The sequence below is a fragment of the Equus quagga genome, chromosome 8 (assembly GCF_021613505.1).
Source record: "Equus quagga isolate Etosha38 chromosome 8, UCLA_HA_Equagga_1.0, whole genome shotgun sequence".
Taxonomy (NCBI): Eukaryota; Metazoa; Chordata; class Mammalia; order Perissodactyla; family Equidae; genus Equus; species Equus quagga.
In genome coordinates, this window is record NC_060274.1 from 78,323,944 (window position 1) to 78,340,076 (window position 16,133).

Consider the following 16,133-nt stretch of genomic DNA (forward strand, 5'->3'; position numbering starts at 1 on the left):
TGCCATCCTCGCAGAGGCAGGGAAGGGAATCAGTCGTAGCATCTTCAGCATCCCACGTAGTCCTTACAGTTTATTTATTATAGTAATTTTCTATTTGTCCAGTCAGTTATTTGCTCATAGTATATGTATCCTTTCTGTTATATAATATCATCCTATGAAAACAGATATAGGGATACATATAAGAAGCATATTTGGAGAGGATGGAAAACTGGCTGAAATATATTTTGGGGAGCAAAGTAAACTTGAATTTTTTTTAAAAAGATTAATTTTCACAAGTCAGCAGTTGTCCTATCTGATACTCTCCTGCTGTCTAATTTTTGACAAGTGTGAAGATGAGAACTAGCAGGGAATGTAATTAAGATACTTGCTGAAAACACTTTGTCTTAAAACTAAAAACTATGAAGATTTTATAGAAGAATTTTCAGTAGATTTTAAAATGATCAAAAGATATGTTTAAAGAAGTCAATTTCCCATTATCCCCAAAGCTCTAGAATGTTACTCCAGCACTTTACTCTGTAGTTTGGTTTCTCAAAACACTGTGTGTTACCAGAGGAATCTTGGTCTAGAACCCCCTTGTCTTCAAATCTGAAAAATGAGTAATCGAGAACAACGCCTCTAAGAGTGTGTAAGGTGATCAGCCGGCTGGTGAGTGACTTCAGATGAGCAGCGTCCCAGAAGAAGACAGGCTCGTGTAGGAGAGAATTCATCAGTGAGCTGTTCCCCTTCTTCTCTGAGTTATCCCTCGTCTTGTTTTCTACGTGAGTTTAAAATAAATCTGCCTGAGGCCTCACTTTCTGCGTGGCTTTGGAGCCCATGAGAGGATGGAATTATTCCTCCTCCACAGTTAAGCCTGTGTTCAGATGTTTCATTTCCATTTGCTTCAAAAGGTGGAAACGTGGCTTCTGCACCTTGAACAGACCATGCAGGAAACAGTGCGACATTCTATCACGGAAGCCATAGCAGCCTATGAGGAAAAACCTAGGGACCTGTGGATTTTCGATTTCCCGGCTCAAGTTGCACTAACTAGCTCACAAATCTGGTGGACGACAGATGTGGGAATAGCCTTCAGTAGACTGGAGGAGGGCTACGAAACGGCCTTAAAGGATTTCCATAAAAAACAGGTAATTTCTAGATTCGTGACTTCGAGACTTGAAGAGGTAAGCTTCATTCATTCATTCATTTGTTCATTTGTTCATCATTTATGTGATGTCTTCTGTGTGCAAGGCACCATGCTGGAAAGACTTCACCAATCAGTTGTTTAACTTTTCATTTTCTACCTCATGTTATCCTTCTAGTTTTCTACACGGGTTTTAAAGAACATCCATCATGTTCACAATCCCCCCAGGCTCTAGAATATCACTCATACCTAGACATTGTGCCTGTTTCTTTCCTTCTGTGTAAGACTATCTAGGTTGGTTGTGTATTTATAAGATATATGCATGATTTGCAAGATTCAAAAAGGTGGAGAGTTGTTCAACAAAGACAAATATTTTCATGTGTTTGGTTTTCTGTTAATTATAAATTACAGATGAGCAACTTTGGAAAAAACATCTATTTTGAATTTCATTTTATTCCTCCCAGTTGTGCCATGACCCATACTTAAGCCTCTCATCTTAAGGTGTCCTCCCATCTTAGCCGGAGCAATTCAGAGATACAGCCTTTCTCTCCATTTAGAAATTAAGAGAATATTAGGCTTGGAAAGGAGTTTATATTAGTCTACCCTTCTTGTTTTCAGTAGAGAATGTCTGAATCTAGAGATACTGAACGACTTTCTCAATGTGGCACAATTTGTGAGTCAAAGTGGCAGGGCTGGCAGAATTCCGAATGCCTTCCACGACTCCCCGTTGCTTCTCCTCTTAGCAATACTTTAAACTCACTGCCTTGAAAATCAACTAGGTTCAGAGAGTGAAGGATACTTGTATTTTTAATACATTCAAGAATTTTAAGTTTTAGAATGTGTTGATTATTCCTTTCAATTTTGCTCTTTTAATCTTGAGTAGAGACCACCTAACTTACTTATGTTACAAAGGAAGTTTTTGTATCATTTACTTTTGGAGAAAAATATATTCTCCTCCATTTTACATCCTTAGGAAAATGGGGCATTGGTTTCTATTTAGTAGGCTTGAAGTTAGAGGATTAGATTGAAAGGAGTGACTGGTTTCCTCCCAGGGCAGTATCCCTGAAATTCTAGTCAGTGCCACTTGGATGAGGAAGCTAAGTAAGTAGTTACTTTTTTTTTTTTTTTTGCTGAGGAGGATTGGCCTGGACCTACATCTATGCCAATCTTCCTCTATTTTGTAAGTGTGATGCTGCCACAGCATGGCTTGTTGAGCGGTGTCTAGGTCCACACCCAGTATCCAAAACCTCAAACCCTAGGCCACCAAAGCAAAGCACGTGACCTTAAGCACTATGCCACTGGGCTGGCCCCTACATTTTCTTTTGGATGTAAATAACTGAGATAATTAAATTGCAATGAATTCTACTTACTTATAAAACTAACTTTCTGGTTAATTTATTGATATTTGTACTTTTATTATAACTATTTTTATTATATAGTTAAGTAAGGATATTTTAAAATACTTAGTTAAAATAATATCCTCTCTTAAATTTTAGCTGTTGTAAATCACTGCTCAAACTTAAATCTTTTAATGAACATGTTTCTGCTTAATCTGTTCTAATTGTTTTCCTCTCTTCATTTGACTCTCCCTTGTCTCCAATTTATCAGTTTTTGCGATGATTAGAATATTTTGTTGCTTAAAACAGTAATGATATTTTATGGCTATTTCTTATTTATGTCAACTTTATTATTTTCAATTTCATGATTTATTGTTAAAGACAAAAATCCAGATACAGAAAGCAAAAAAAAAAAATGAGGATAATTTTTACAAAACACGCATAGATTCACTTCCCACAGAACGCCATTGATGACATTTTGGTGTTAAAACATCAGAAGTCTTGCTCTATCTACTGTCTATCGGTATCTTTTTATGTGAATGTTTAGACATCTCTCTCTCTGTGTATGTATAGAAATATGTGTCAATATGTAGCTATTGACGTTGTTAAGTGTAGCTATTTATGTTGATATATCTGTATATGGATATACATAGAAAAATATTTTTTTACATTTTGTTACTTTGTATTTTCACTCAATATTATCTACATTTTTCCTTGTCATAAATGTGTATCAAATTCACATTAAAAATGACCAAATAATATTCCCCTATATGGATATATCAGAATTTATTGCCTCCTTTCTACCTTCTTTGGGTTTACTTTCAGAGTCTGACTGCTTATCAGGCACTGTTCTGGGTTCTGTGGTCCCAGCAGTGAACTTCTTGCCCTCGTGGTGCTTACACTCTGTTGACTGTGAATGCATCTTACCTCTTCCTCACAAGGACCTCGGAACGCTTTTTCTAATCTCCACTTCCCATTTTACATGCCATTGTTTAACCTTAGTTTTTTTAATTCCCCACTAATTGTGTTGTTATTTTAAATCTTACGTAGATTTACCAACACATTTAGCAGTGACTTGGCTCATTATTTTCCACCCCATTTCTTAATTCTGAATTCAATTCCCTTCTTCCTCTAATGTATCTTGTAGCAATCTATGCAGTGATATATAATAAGTAGGAAATTTTCTGATCCTTTGTCTGTATTTTGACTTCCTTCTTGATAGTTTAGGTATAGAATTCTATGTTGAGACTTACTTTCTTTCAGAACTTTAAAAATATTATTCCATTATCCTTGTGGCTTTTATTGTCATTGTTGTGAAGTTTTAGGTCAAATTATTTTTCCTGTCTTTTGTCTTTGGCTGCTTTTAATTTTTCTTTTTTTCTTATTATGGTTCTGATATTTTATTATACTGTGTCTAGTTGTGGATTTTTTTTTCCTGCTTTTAAAATTTAGCCTACTGAGGACTCAGTGAACTTCTTGAATCTTCAGTTATGTCTGTCTTCAATTTGGGAATATTCTCTTCTATTTTTTCTTTGAATGATGCCGTTCCTCTATTGGCTCTGTTTTCTTTTTTCTAGAATTTTTTTTTAATGGAAGATTCACTCTAAGCTAATGTCTGTTGCCAATCTTCCTGCTTTTTTTTTTTTTTTTCCTTCCTTTCCCCCTCTCAAAGCCCCACTAACAGTTGTGGATAGTTGTGAATTCTTCTGGTTCTTCTATATGAGCTGCCACCACGATATGGCTACTGACAGACGAGTGGTGTGGTTCTGCACCTGGGAACCATGCCCGGGCCACCTAAATGGAGTTCACAGAACTTTAACCGCTAGGCCATCAGGTCTGTCTCTCCTTATCTAGAATTTTATCAGCTGTATGGTGAACCTTCTCATGCTGTCCTCCCTGTCTTTTAAGCTCCATTTCGTATTTTCAAATTCTCCACCCTTTTGTGCTACAATTTAGGTGACTTTTTGTATGTATCTTCCAGTTCACTAACTTTTTTCCTGTAGCATAATGATTAAGAAAGAGGAATGCAGGGCCAGATTACATAGGTTCAAATCTCAGCTTTACCATTTATTTGTTAGCTGTGTGACTTTGGGCAAGTTATTTAACCACTCTGTGCCTCAGTTTCATGATCTGTAAAACAGGCATAATAATAGCACCTGCATCATCGTATTGTTAGAAGGATTAAATTAGTTAGTGTATGTAAAACACTATTAAAAAGTGCTAGACAGATTAAACACTATGTGTTAGCCATTGCTACTTTTATTATGAAAATAATGATGACAACAGCAGTGACCATGGTGTCTAATGTGATGTATAATTAGCTTAATGAGTTTTCCCGCCAAAATTTATCATAACATTTTCCAAACATACAAAAAGTTGAAAGAATCATATAGTGGTGTGCATACCTACCACCTAGATTTTACAGTTAACATTTTGTTTTATTTTCTTTATCATGTTTTCTGTGCTTTGTCTAACCCTCTATAGATCCATCAATCCATCTTATATTTATGAGTGATTTCAAAGGAAGGTGCAGAAGTCAATAATCTTTACCCCTAAACACTTCAGTGTACATGCTCGTTTCCTCAGTTTAATTTAGTTATTCTATGTCAGTTTCCCAGAGTTCTTTTGGTTCTTTAAAAATCAATTTTTATGATGACATCTCTTCATTATGGTTTTATAATTTCATTATTTCAAAAAGACATTTTAATAATCTTATTTAGATTGTTCTTGCTAGCTCGAGTTCTTTTGAGGCTGATTCTTCTGTTAAGGTGAATTTGTTTTTTGTATGTTCCCTTTTAAGGCTTTCTCTATCCAGGTCTGTATTTTCTGTGGGAATTCTCCATTTCCTGGGCTGAGCAGATGTCCCTGTCGCGTGTTTTTCCCTTGTGTCTCCTAGGTCTCTACGGGTTTTCGGGTCTGCATTGGTTTTGCGGTTGCTTACTCCGTTTAGGATTTCCACTTCGTGTTGGCAGTCAGTTTGGTTACCACAGCTTCACATGGCACAGGCTTGAGATTTTGAATTTAGGGGATTTTTTTCCTAGCCAAAGCCCCAAGATATTTTAAGCTTTCGTCTTGCTTCTCTGAGCTGGTGGGTAGAATTTTCCTAGAACCTTTTATTGGACACTGTAACAGTTTGAGGATCTCAGCTTATGTCGGCATCTCAGTTCCAATTCCCCTTCTGGCTCAGGGAGTGTGAGAGGCAGGGAGCAGAGCTGTTCTGTTCCTGTGTGGTGGTCTAAGCCACGGTCTCCATCTATTTGGGTTTCTCCCCAAACCCTGCTGTAGGCTGACCTGGCATCAGCCTGATAACCTCATTCTGCTGCTCTGGCTTTGAAGCACATTGCCGGCATGGAGGAATATCACACAGTCCGAGCCCTCCCCACCCTCAACTTCTGTCGCCTTCTTCCTTTCCACCTCTCACATATTTGACTATGTACTTTGCATATGGATGTCGTTTGTTTTATTTAAGTCTTTTGTGTTAATAAAGGAATTGTCCATTCAGCTTAATTCAATATGTTGCAAGACTCCCTATTACTACTATAATTTACTTAATACTGGCTATTTAGGTTGTGTTTTGATTTTTGGCTATCATTATTAATATTGTAGTAAACAGTCTTGTATATACAGACATGTTGCATGTGTTTTTCTGTATTATTTCAGGATAAATTTCAAGACGTAAAAGTTGCTAGGTCAAAGAGTATTTTTTAAGCCATTGGAGAATCTCGTCAAATTTACCTTTCCAGTATCACCATAAGAGAAGTGTCCACTTCTGGGGCCGGCCCCATGGCCGAATGGTTGAGTTCGCGCGCTCTGCTTCGGCGGCCCAGGGTTTCGCTGATTCGGATCCTGGGAGCAGACATGGCACCGCTCATCAGGCCATGCTGAGACGGCGTCCCACATAGCACAACCAGAAGGACCTACAACTAGAATATACAACTATGTACTGGGGGGGGCTTTGGGAAGGAAAAAAAAAAAGAAAATTGGCAACAGATGTTAGCTCAGGTGCCAATCTTTTTTTTAAAAAAAAAAAAAAAGTGCCCATTCTCTCCCGTGTCATCAACTTGGGTTGATTCTTATAGCTAACATTCCTCATATCCCAGTAGCTTTAGCTTATTCAACTAATTAAGAGAATTTACCTTTTTCTCCCTTAAAATAGTTTTAAAGTTTTCCATTTTGTTCAAGAGTTATATAATGTTTCTTTTTCATGTTGAATGAAAAATAGACAAAGAGGATGGTTTATGAAGAAAGCATTTATCTGCTTAATTATGAAACACTTCTAGTACGAATTCAAATGTTTGACAGACCAGCCAACAGATGCCTTCAATGCAGTATTTCAATTTTGCAACTGATGCTATTCTGCGTATCAGACAAGCTAACGTTTGAACACTGTTAGAGCTGTAGTTGGGTTCATGGGAAGTGTGTGCATCTAAATTGAAACCCCTTCAGTTTTCACTCTTTAAAAATGGATGTAACCATCTGCTGGAGTTTGTTTTTAGTTAAAATTACTCTTGCTAATACAAGCAGTTTTTTAAATGAACTTTCATCCTTTAAAATAGCTTAATTTTAAAACTGAGATCAGACTTGGCTATACTTGATGATCTGCCTGGACAAGTAATTTCTTTCCCTAGTTCTCACTTCCAAACTGTAGTGAGATAAATACAGATAATTAGTTTAAATTCTATTTCTCCCCTAGACATATTGTGATTATATGTTAGATAATATTGGGATTAAAGGCAAAAATACTGCATTTTGGATATATAATCCCACCTTGCCAGAGTCTTTAAAACTATGACAAATACAGTAAATTTAGTTTCTCAGATTTGAGGGTTCCTTGGCAAAACTATTTTGTTTTGGTATCTAGTAAGAAAGTTTTTTTCTCTCTTTATTATTGATCTGTGTGAAAATCATCAAAAAAGAGATGGAAACATTTTGGACTTTAAAAAATTAATTACTAGTGTGCTGGGACATTCCCAGAGTACTTTTAATAAGACTCCTGATAAGCCGTGTAAAACATTTCTCGTTACCCATCCGTCTTTCCCTACCACAGAGACTCGCAATATTATGCGTAGAAGAAAGAGACTCTTGGTTTGCTGCTTAGGGCCAATTTTTGGCCTCACTTTTAGTCACCGAGAAATTCAGAAACAATTGGATACAACTTGGATAGTGTTTTTATCTTGCCCTAACCCTATTCCCTGAATGAGGAAGCCTGTGAAGATTGCAGTTATCCAGTGTATTTTGGAAGCAAGTAATTTTTTTCCCTTTATAGAAAAGTGTGATCTGTTAGCCGCCTGCTTTATAATATCGCAGGAGCCCACAAGATCGTGAGTAGAGCACATCGTCTCCACCTCCCCTCTCATCTGTTAAAAGAAAATTTTTCCACAATTTACTGATTTGGTAGGCTTTTATTCAATGATTCATGAATCAGGCAGCATCCAATCTAGCAGGTGAAAGGAGCACCAAAGAGCTGTATAAGGCAAGAGATTTTTATAGACCAAAGTGAGCAGGAACAAGGAAGTTATCCTGGGCATTTACTGATCGGATAAAGCAGGGTTGCCTTCCTTGTATGGAACAAAGGGAGGTCCTGGAGCCAGGTTAGGTAACTGGTGCCGAGTAGGCAATCACTGATTTTGACCTAGCCTGTCGTTTCTGGGAGAGCTGGGCATAGAAACCGTAAGTGTTGGTTTGCTGCCATGGAGCTTAGCATGAGCGACGCCATCTTGGGCCTATTATGGTTACTTTAACACATCAAAAATTATATTGAATGACAAGTAAGGTATAAAGAAGAGATCATACTGTACCTGGAAATAGTGGGCCAGATAATTTGAGGAATGCCTAGATACTGACAACAGATGAAATTGAACTGATAGGTAACTAAGAACAGAGAAAAACTACAAACATAGTAAAAAGAGAAAGCTGTTGCAATGATAAGTTCATTTTTATCCCAACGGAATTCCAGAGAAATTGCAAACTCAGATTCAATAAATATAAAAAACATGAGGCGTCTGTGGTCAGTGATAAGGATTAAGTGTGGAAGAGGTGGACAGTTGACCATTTCTGTCTCCTGTACATCCCAAGAGATGATCATTGAAGGCATTTGTCCCCAGGATAAAGCCTGAGACATGCTTCATAAACAAAGTGAGACATTTTTGAGGACTCCTGCCATGACTATGTCTTGACTCGAGAGCTCGAGTCAGGCAACTTTTTCTGTGAAGGATGGGATTGTAAATATTTTAGTCTTTATGGGCCATGTAGTCTCTTTTACAACTACTCATCTCTGCTGTTGTAATAGGACAGAAGCCATAAACAATTTTTAAATGAATGGGCATGACTGGATCCCAGTAAAACTTTATAAAAACAGGTGGTGGGCCAGATTTGGCTCATGGACTGTAGTTTACCAACCTCTGTTCTAGAAAAAAATCAGAACAGATCCTGAAGTAATTCAAGATCCCCACAATGAGAGATGGAGGTAAGAGAAAAAGTGATTTGTTGCACATATATTCCTTGAGTCCAGTCTAATCCATTAACCCAAGAGTGGTTTCTTTGAACAGTAACACTGACAAAGATTTGCAGTTCAGAGGAGAAGGCAAAAACAGCAAAAGATAAGGAAAAGAAACATTAACCCTTATTGGAAAGAGATTTAAAAAAGACTATATGACACTATGTGATTTTATGCTAACAACTGAAGTTGAAAATCTAAATGAAATGGATGGTTTTCTATAAATACTGTTTCAAAAGTTCATTCAAAATGAGGCAGAAAACTCGAGTAGGCCAGTAACCACAGAAATAATTGAAATGGTGGTCAAGGTAAAGTTGTATACCCTCTAAATAGAGCCTTGTTCCAATGGTTTTATCAGACATTCAAAACAGATAAATACCATGTTGTAGCAACTGTTCTAGAGTGTAGAAAATGGAAAGATTTTTTTACTCCTTTTATGAAGTTCTAATAAACTTGATGCAAAAAAGCAAGCAATGATAAAGTACAAAAGAAAATTCTGTTGGCTAGTCCCACGAATTAGGGTATCCTCCTTTTTGGTCTGGATTTTTCATTTAACACTGTTGGGAGACAATCCTTTGTGGGTCTCACATTTTGTACATCTTATGAACAGAGATACTGACTGCTTTTGTTCTAAACTATCTTTGCAAGGATGTTTGTGTAGGAAACATCCTTGGAAGATAGAGATAGCGTCTCTTTTGAGAGCAAAGGGCAGTTTGGCTTGCTGTCCAGTACAATAAAGGTAATAGCTCCTTCCAGGGCAAAGGTCAGGCATGCTTACTGTCTGTTAGAAAAGGTTTGAGCTCCCTAAATGCAGGCTTCCTCTGCTGTGACGCAACTACTGCATGTGCAAGCATCATATGGCTGTTTTCTGGCTACCTTTTGAAAGTTGAGGGTCAGGGACCAGTACATGCTGATACTCTGATATTGCTCAATGCTATTGCTCTGACTAATAAACTGTCCTTTATCTGTGACCCACGAGTCTTCTGCCAGCATCCATGAATCTGTGGCAGAGTAACTTAGCATATAAGTGAAGTAAAATCTCAGACCCTTCCCATTTCTTGACAAACATGTTTTCAGGAGTCGTCCATGTTGTTGTAGGTATTAGAAGTTCATTTTTTGTTGTTTAGTATAAATACATCACACTTTGTATATCCATTATGTTAATTGACATTTGAGTTTCCAGTTTGGGCTATTATTTCTAAAGCTGCTTGAAACATTCTTGTACAAGTCTTTTTGTGGACGTGTATTTTCATTTCTCCTGGTAAATATCTAAAAGTGAAATTGCTGCATCTCGGGAAGGTATATGTTTAACCATTTAGGAAACTGCCACACAGTTCTCCATTGTTACATTCCTATCAATAAAGTGACAGAATTCTAATTGCTTCATATACTGGCCAGTCTTGAGTGTTGTCAGTCTTGACAATTGCAGCCAATCCAGTGGGAGTAAAATAGTATCTCATTGTGGTTTTAATTGGCTTATCTCTCATGTCTAATGACGTTGAGCAACTTTTCACATGTTTGTTGGCATTCACATATCTTCTATTATGAAATGTTTGTTCAAATATTTTGCTCAGTTTTTTTTTAAGTGGGATGTTTGTATAATGTTGGTTGGAGGATTTCTTTGTTTTGTCAGGAAATGAATAGACTACTTGTTCTATTAATGGTATATTGGGTGAATAGAATGTTTTAATTTTGATGTAGTGTATCAAATTTTTCTTCTACAATTGATGCTTTTTGTGTAATATACAAGAAATTCTTGCCTATCTCAATGTCACAAAGATATTCTATTTCCTTCTAGATGCTTTATGGTTCTGGGTTTTTCATTTAGATCTCTTTACATCTTTTCTTTTTCCATTGAATTAACTTGGAAACTTGGTTAAATATCAAATGACTGTATATAAGTGAGTCTGTTTCCAGACTCTCCTGTTTCATTTATCTATTTTTCTGTCTTTATGCCGAATCTACACTGTATTAATTACTGTAGCTTTATGGTAAGGCTTGAAATCATGTTATATATAGCTTCCAACTTTGTTCTTTTTTTTGCAAAATTATTTAGGCTATTCTAAGTTCTTTTAATTTCTACATAGATTTTATTGTTACATTATTTATTTTAAAAAGCCTTCTTAATCTTTTAGCCTAATTAAATTTTAACTGAGATGACATGGATGGAGATCTTAACAATGATGATGATTTTTTTTTTACTTGCAGTAACAAATGATGATTTTTGTAATCCAAGAATATGGTGTATCTCTCAATACAGGTCTGCTTTAATTTCTCTCAGCAATGTTTTCTGTAGTTTTAATATAGAGGTCTTGCACTTTCCCTGCCAGACTTATTTTTAGATAGCTGATATGTTTTGATGCTGTAAACATATGTTAATTAATTTTAAATTTTATTTTCCAGTGTTTGTGGCTGGTATATAGAAGTATATTGATTTTTTAAACATTCACCTTGTGTCTTGGGACTTTGCCAGATTGGCTTACTAGTTTTAGTGGAGTTCTTTTTTTTTTAATAGTGTTGTAGGGCTTTCTATGTACGTAAACATACCATCTGTAAGTAATGTTTTACTTCTTGTCTTCCATTCTTTTTTACCCTTTATTTTCTTTTCTTGAGTTATTGAATTGGCTAGGACCTCTAGTACAATGTTGACTAGAAACAGTGAGAGCAGCATCTTGGCCTGTTCCCAGTCTTGGTAAGAATAGTTGAGTGTTTCACCATTAAATTTGATAGTAGTTATAGGTTTTTGTAGATGCCCTTTCTCAAATAAAGGAAAATACTTTCCATTACTACCTACTGAGAAGTTTTATCTTGAAGAGGCGCTGAACTTTTTCAGATCTGTTGAGATGTTTGTGTGGTTTGCCTCTTTCATCCTATTACTGTGGTGAATTTTTGAATGTTAAGCCAACTTTGCATTCCTGAAATAACCTCCACTTGGTTACGATATATTACCATTTATATATGTATATATTTTTTGTCGGACTCTATGCTAAAGTTTTGTTCAGGAATTCTGCATTTATGTTTATAATGGACATTTATCTGTAATTGTCTTTTCTTATAATATCTTTAACAGTTTTGGGATCAGGATTATGCTCCTTAAAAGGAATTGGAAACTATTCCATTCTCATGTATTTTGTGAAAGAATTTATGATAGAAACCACTGGTGATGCCATCTGGGCCCGGAGTTTTCTTTATGGAATATTTTTAAATTATAAATTAATTGATTTCTTTATATGCTGCCTTGTAGCTTTGTTTCTTTCTTGTGCCAGTTTTGGAAATTTCTGTTTTTCAAGATATTTATCTCTTTCATCTAAGTCGGAGGCAGGCAAATTATGACCCTCTGGCCAAATATGGCTCAGTGCTTATGTCTAAGTGGAGTCACGATAGGGGCTGTGTAGCCTGTGAAGTGTACAATGTGTACCATGTGGCCCTTCACAGGAAAAGTTCGCCATCCCTGATCTACATTTTCAGACGTGTTGATGTGAGTTGCTATTCTTTTCTCAACATCCATTCAGAGGATCTGGTGTCACGTCTTCCTTTCATTCCTGGTATTGCTGATTTGTGTTTTCTTGCATTTTTCCTTAATCAGGCTTTCTAAGTATTTATCAATTTTATTTGTATTTTTGAAGAACTAACCTTTTACTTTGATTTTCTCTATTGTTTGTTTTATATTTCACTAATTTCTGCTTTATCTTGATTATTTCCTTCTACTTATTTTGAAGTATCCCTACTCTCTTCAATTTGCTCCCCTTTTTCAAGTTTCTCAAGGTGGGAGCTTAGATTATTGATTTTACACCTTTTACTTTTCTAATATGAGTATTTGAAGGAAACTTTATAACTTGAAGAATATCTTCCAGAAACCTGCAGAGAAAATCATGCTGAATGGTGACACATAAGAATCATTTCCATTAGTGTCAAGAATGAGGTAATGATGTTCACTGTCTCTGACATTCGTTGCTCAATATTGTACTGGTGGCTTTAGCAATATGATTAAAGAAGAAGTAGGAAGTGAACACGGGAGAGGATTCCACAACACAGGCCCTGGGAGTGACAACGAGTATGGAGTCTGGTCTGTTTTGTAATTTCCTTTGTTCTAGCTGGTGGAAATGGAAGTCTGTTGTTTCTGATATTGCCGAAGCCAAAACGTTGCCGTGTTTCAGGATTAGAGATCCTTGTTGTTATTGTTTTGAAACAAAAAGAAAATTATTTCTGTGTTATGTCCAGTCGGAAAAGGATTGTAGCTGACCCCCCAAAGTACTTGAGCCGTGATATTGCAATGTTAACTTTGATTTACAGAGCTGAGGACCTCAAGCTCTAGATTTTAACATTTCTACAGAGGGGTCTCTTCCAGCTGCTTTGCCGTGGTGGCTTGGGTGTCCCTAGATTGGGAACTCTGCCATGCCTGATGCTAGTGAAATTGCAAGACTTCCACTGCTACAAGGAAAATGTTCTTACTGTGTTGTTCTATTTAAACCTATAATATATGGGGATTTAGCTCTTTAAGTTCACATACTTGGCCTCTTTATGCCATACTGCCACAGGAGCTGGGTCAGGACGAACTTCAGGATCAGCTACCACTGCCTATCAGGAACCAGCCCTTCTCTCTGACCTTAAGTCTATGACTTTCTATACCTGACACCTTCCTTCATGGTGAGTTCACCATCATCCCACCAAGCAAGCTGGCCTCTTTGGGAACACCATAGTGTCTTAAACATGTATATCATATAAACCTCAGTGGTGGTCAGAAAGATTCTCTTTCTTGGGAATTGTTTCCGTGTTTATCAAAATAAGAGAATTCATAGGTGGGGGATACCTAATTACATCCCTCCAACCACCAAAATCATTACAGATCAACTCTTGCCTGGCCAAGATGTCCTGTTAATGAATATGTTATCTGCATGGGAAAGTTTTGCTTATATTGTTTATAAAATATACAGTAAAATCCTCGAATCATATACTAAATCCTGGCTCTACCATTTATAACTGTGTGATCTTGGGCAAATCACATCATATTCTCATGTATAAAATTGGAGTAATAATATCCTCCTCATAGGGTTCTTGTGATGATTAAATTAGAATACACACACAGGTATACAGAGGCATACACATGCACCCACACAATGTCTGTTAGATAGTAAGTGCTTAATACATGTTAGCTCTTATTATCTGCTGATGCCATTAGAGAGCAACTAGATAGTCGCCATGGGCTGATGCTCCACCTTCTGCACCATTCTCTTGTTATAACGGGAGGATAGCCTCTGACTGGAGCTATTTCTCCACCTGTGCTCTGGGACTCTCAGGATTTTCCTGACTACCTTTTCTACTGTGTCTTCAAATTCTCACTCTGGCTCATTCCCATGAGCAATTAAATATTCCCAAGTCTCTCTCAAAATAACCACCAAAAATTGTTCCTTGATGCCTCATCTCCTTCCATTTCCTGCTCTATCTCTCTTACTTTTATTATAATGAAACTTTTAGAACTAAATATCCCTACTCTCTTGTTCCCTTTTCTCATCTCCTGCTCTCTCCATGACCCATTTCTACCACTTGACTGAGTCTGTTTTTTATGTTAGAAAACACTTCCTCCATCTTCAAATACTCTGTTCCCTTATATTTATGTTTATTTTAATTCCATTTTTCCACCTGCTTCCTGGGCTATTTTTCAGTTTTCTTTCCCCTCTTCCTCCTCCTTGTGGCTCTATATTAGGTCCCTTTTTCTTTTCACCACACCACATATTCCTAGCTAGTTTCATTTTCATTACTTCGATGGCTGCTGAGTTTCTGTTGTAACATGCTGATGCCTTTGATCCCTGGCTCAGACTTCTCTCCTGAAGCACAGCCAGGAGCATACTGGACGTTTCCGTTAGAAGTCTACAGGCATATCCAACGTAGAACGTTCAAAATATATTCACTCTTCTCAAACCTGTTTCTCCACTCTTGCCAACTTCAGAAAAAAAAATCAACGTTCTTCAGTTGCTCACACTTGAAGCCCACTTGACTCTTCTTTCACCCAGTATCCAGTCAGCCAGCAAATCTCTTCAGTCGCCCTAAATGTCTCTAGTCTCACTGTTTTCTCCACCGCTTTAATATCCTAGTCCCAACCACTTTCTTTTCTCACCTGGATGAGCATAGCATCCCCCTCTCTGGTCTTTCTCCAGTCTTACTTCCCTCCAATTCATCGTACTACAGGCAGAGAAGTCTTCAAAAAACACAAATCTCGTTCTCACCCCACCTCCCCAAACCCTTCAGCAACATCTCATTGCCCTTGGATTGGAGTTCAGACTCCTCACTAAGCTGGCCTAGCCCTGCGCGTTTGGGCCCTTGCTCCCCTCTCTGGTGTCCTTGTGCACCTGGTCTGCCTCTCTCTCCCCCTCTGGCCATTCTAGACTTCCTTCAGTTCCCTGACACCTGCTCTGTCACACAGGCTGCTTCCTGTGGCTTAAACACTGCTTCCCTGTGCGGCCAACCCCTAAGTTCTCTACAACCTAAATGATACTCATTCTTTAGGTCTTAGCATAAATAACTTCTCCTCCAAAATGTCTTTCCAAGCCCTGGATTAGACAGGGCCCTATTTCTGTGTGCTGTCATAGTACTTTATACTTGCCCTAGCAAAACAATTATAATTGCTTTTCTGCATTCTTCATTGGCCTGTACGCCCTGGAAAGAGTAACCACATGTGTCTTACCACGTGAATGAGTGAAGGAGAGAACAAAGCATTGTTCTGCTGTGTATTGTTGCTGTCATTCATTTGTTCCTTTCTCTCTTCCTTCATTCATATAATGAATGTCTACTGAGAACATATTTTATGCCGGCCACTGTGCTAGGTGTGGCAGTGTTGTACTGAATAAGGGCCTTGCTCCTTTAGAGCTTCTAGTCAAGTGGAGGAGACAAACAGTAAACAAGGAAATGAATAAGTGACTGATAGGATACTAGTAAGCACCATGAAGAAAATAAAATAGGAACATGTAGGATAATTGGGTAGGGGGTAATAGAAAATAGGACAGCCAGGGAAGGCTGACGTGAGGAGGTGAATTTGAACTAAGACTTGAACGATGAGAAGAAGCCAACTGTACAAAGGTCAGAGGGAAAGTGACTGCAGGCAGATGGAACAGTTTCTGTGGCCTTGAAGCTGCCCTGATGGAGGAACAAAGAGAAGGCCAGAATGCCTGGAGTGATGTGAGGAGTG

General features: G+C 37.5%; 1 protein-coding gene across 6 annotated transcripts in view; it reads left to right on the plus strand.

Annotated features, from left to right (window-relative positions):
• DNAH11 (dynein axonemal heavy chain 11) overlaps window positions 1-16,133 on the plus strand; it is a 295,116-nt gene that overhangs the window by 91,418 nt on the left and 187,565 nt on the right. For all 6 annotated transcript variants that reach the window (XR_006889759.1, XM_046669559.1, XM_046669561.1 and 3 more), the window contains exon 30: window positions 888-1,157. Coding sequence is in view for 5 of the 6 variants with exons in the window: in XM_046669559.1 (XP_046525515.1) it covers window positions 888-1,157 (270 nt within the window). In the remaining variant the exon portion in view is untranslated. The remainder of the gene's footprint in view (window positions 1-887; window positions 1,158-16,133) is intronic.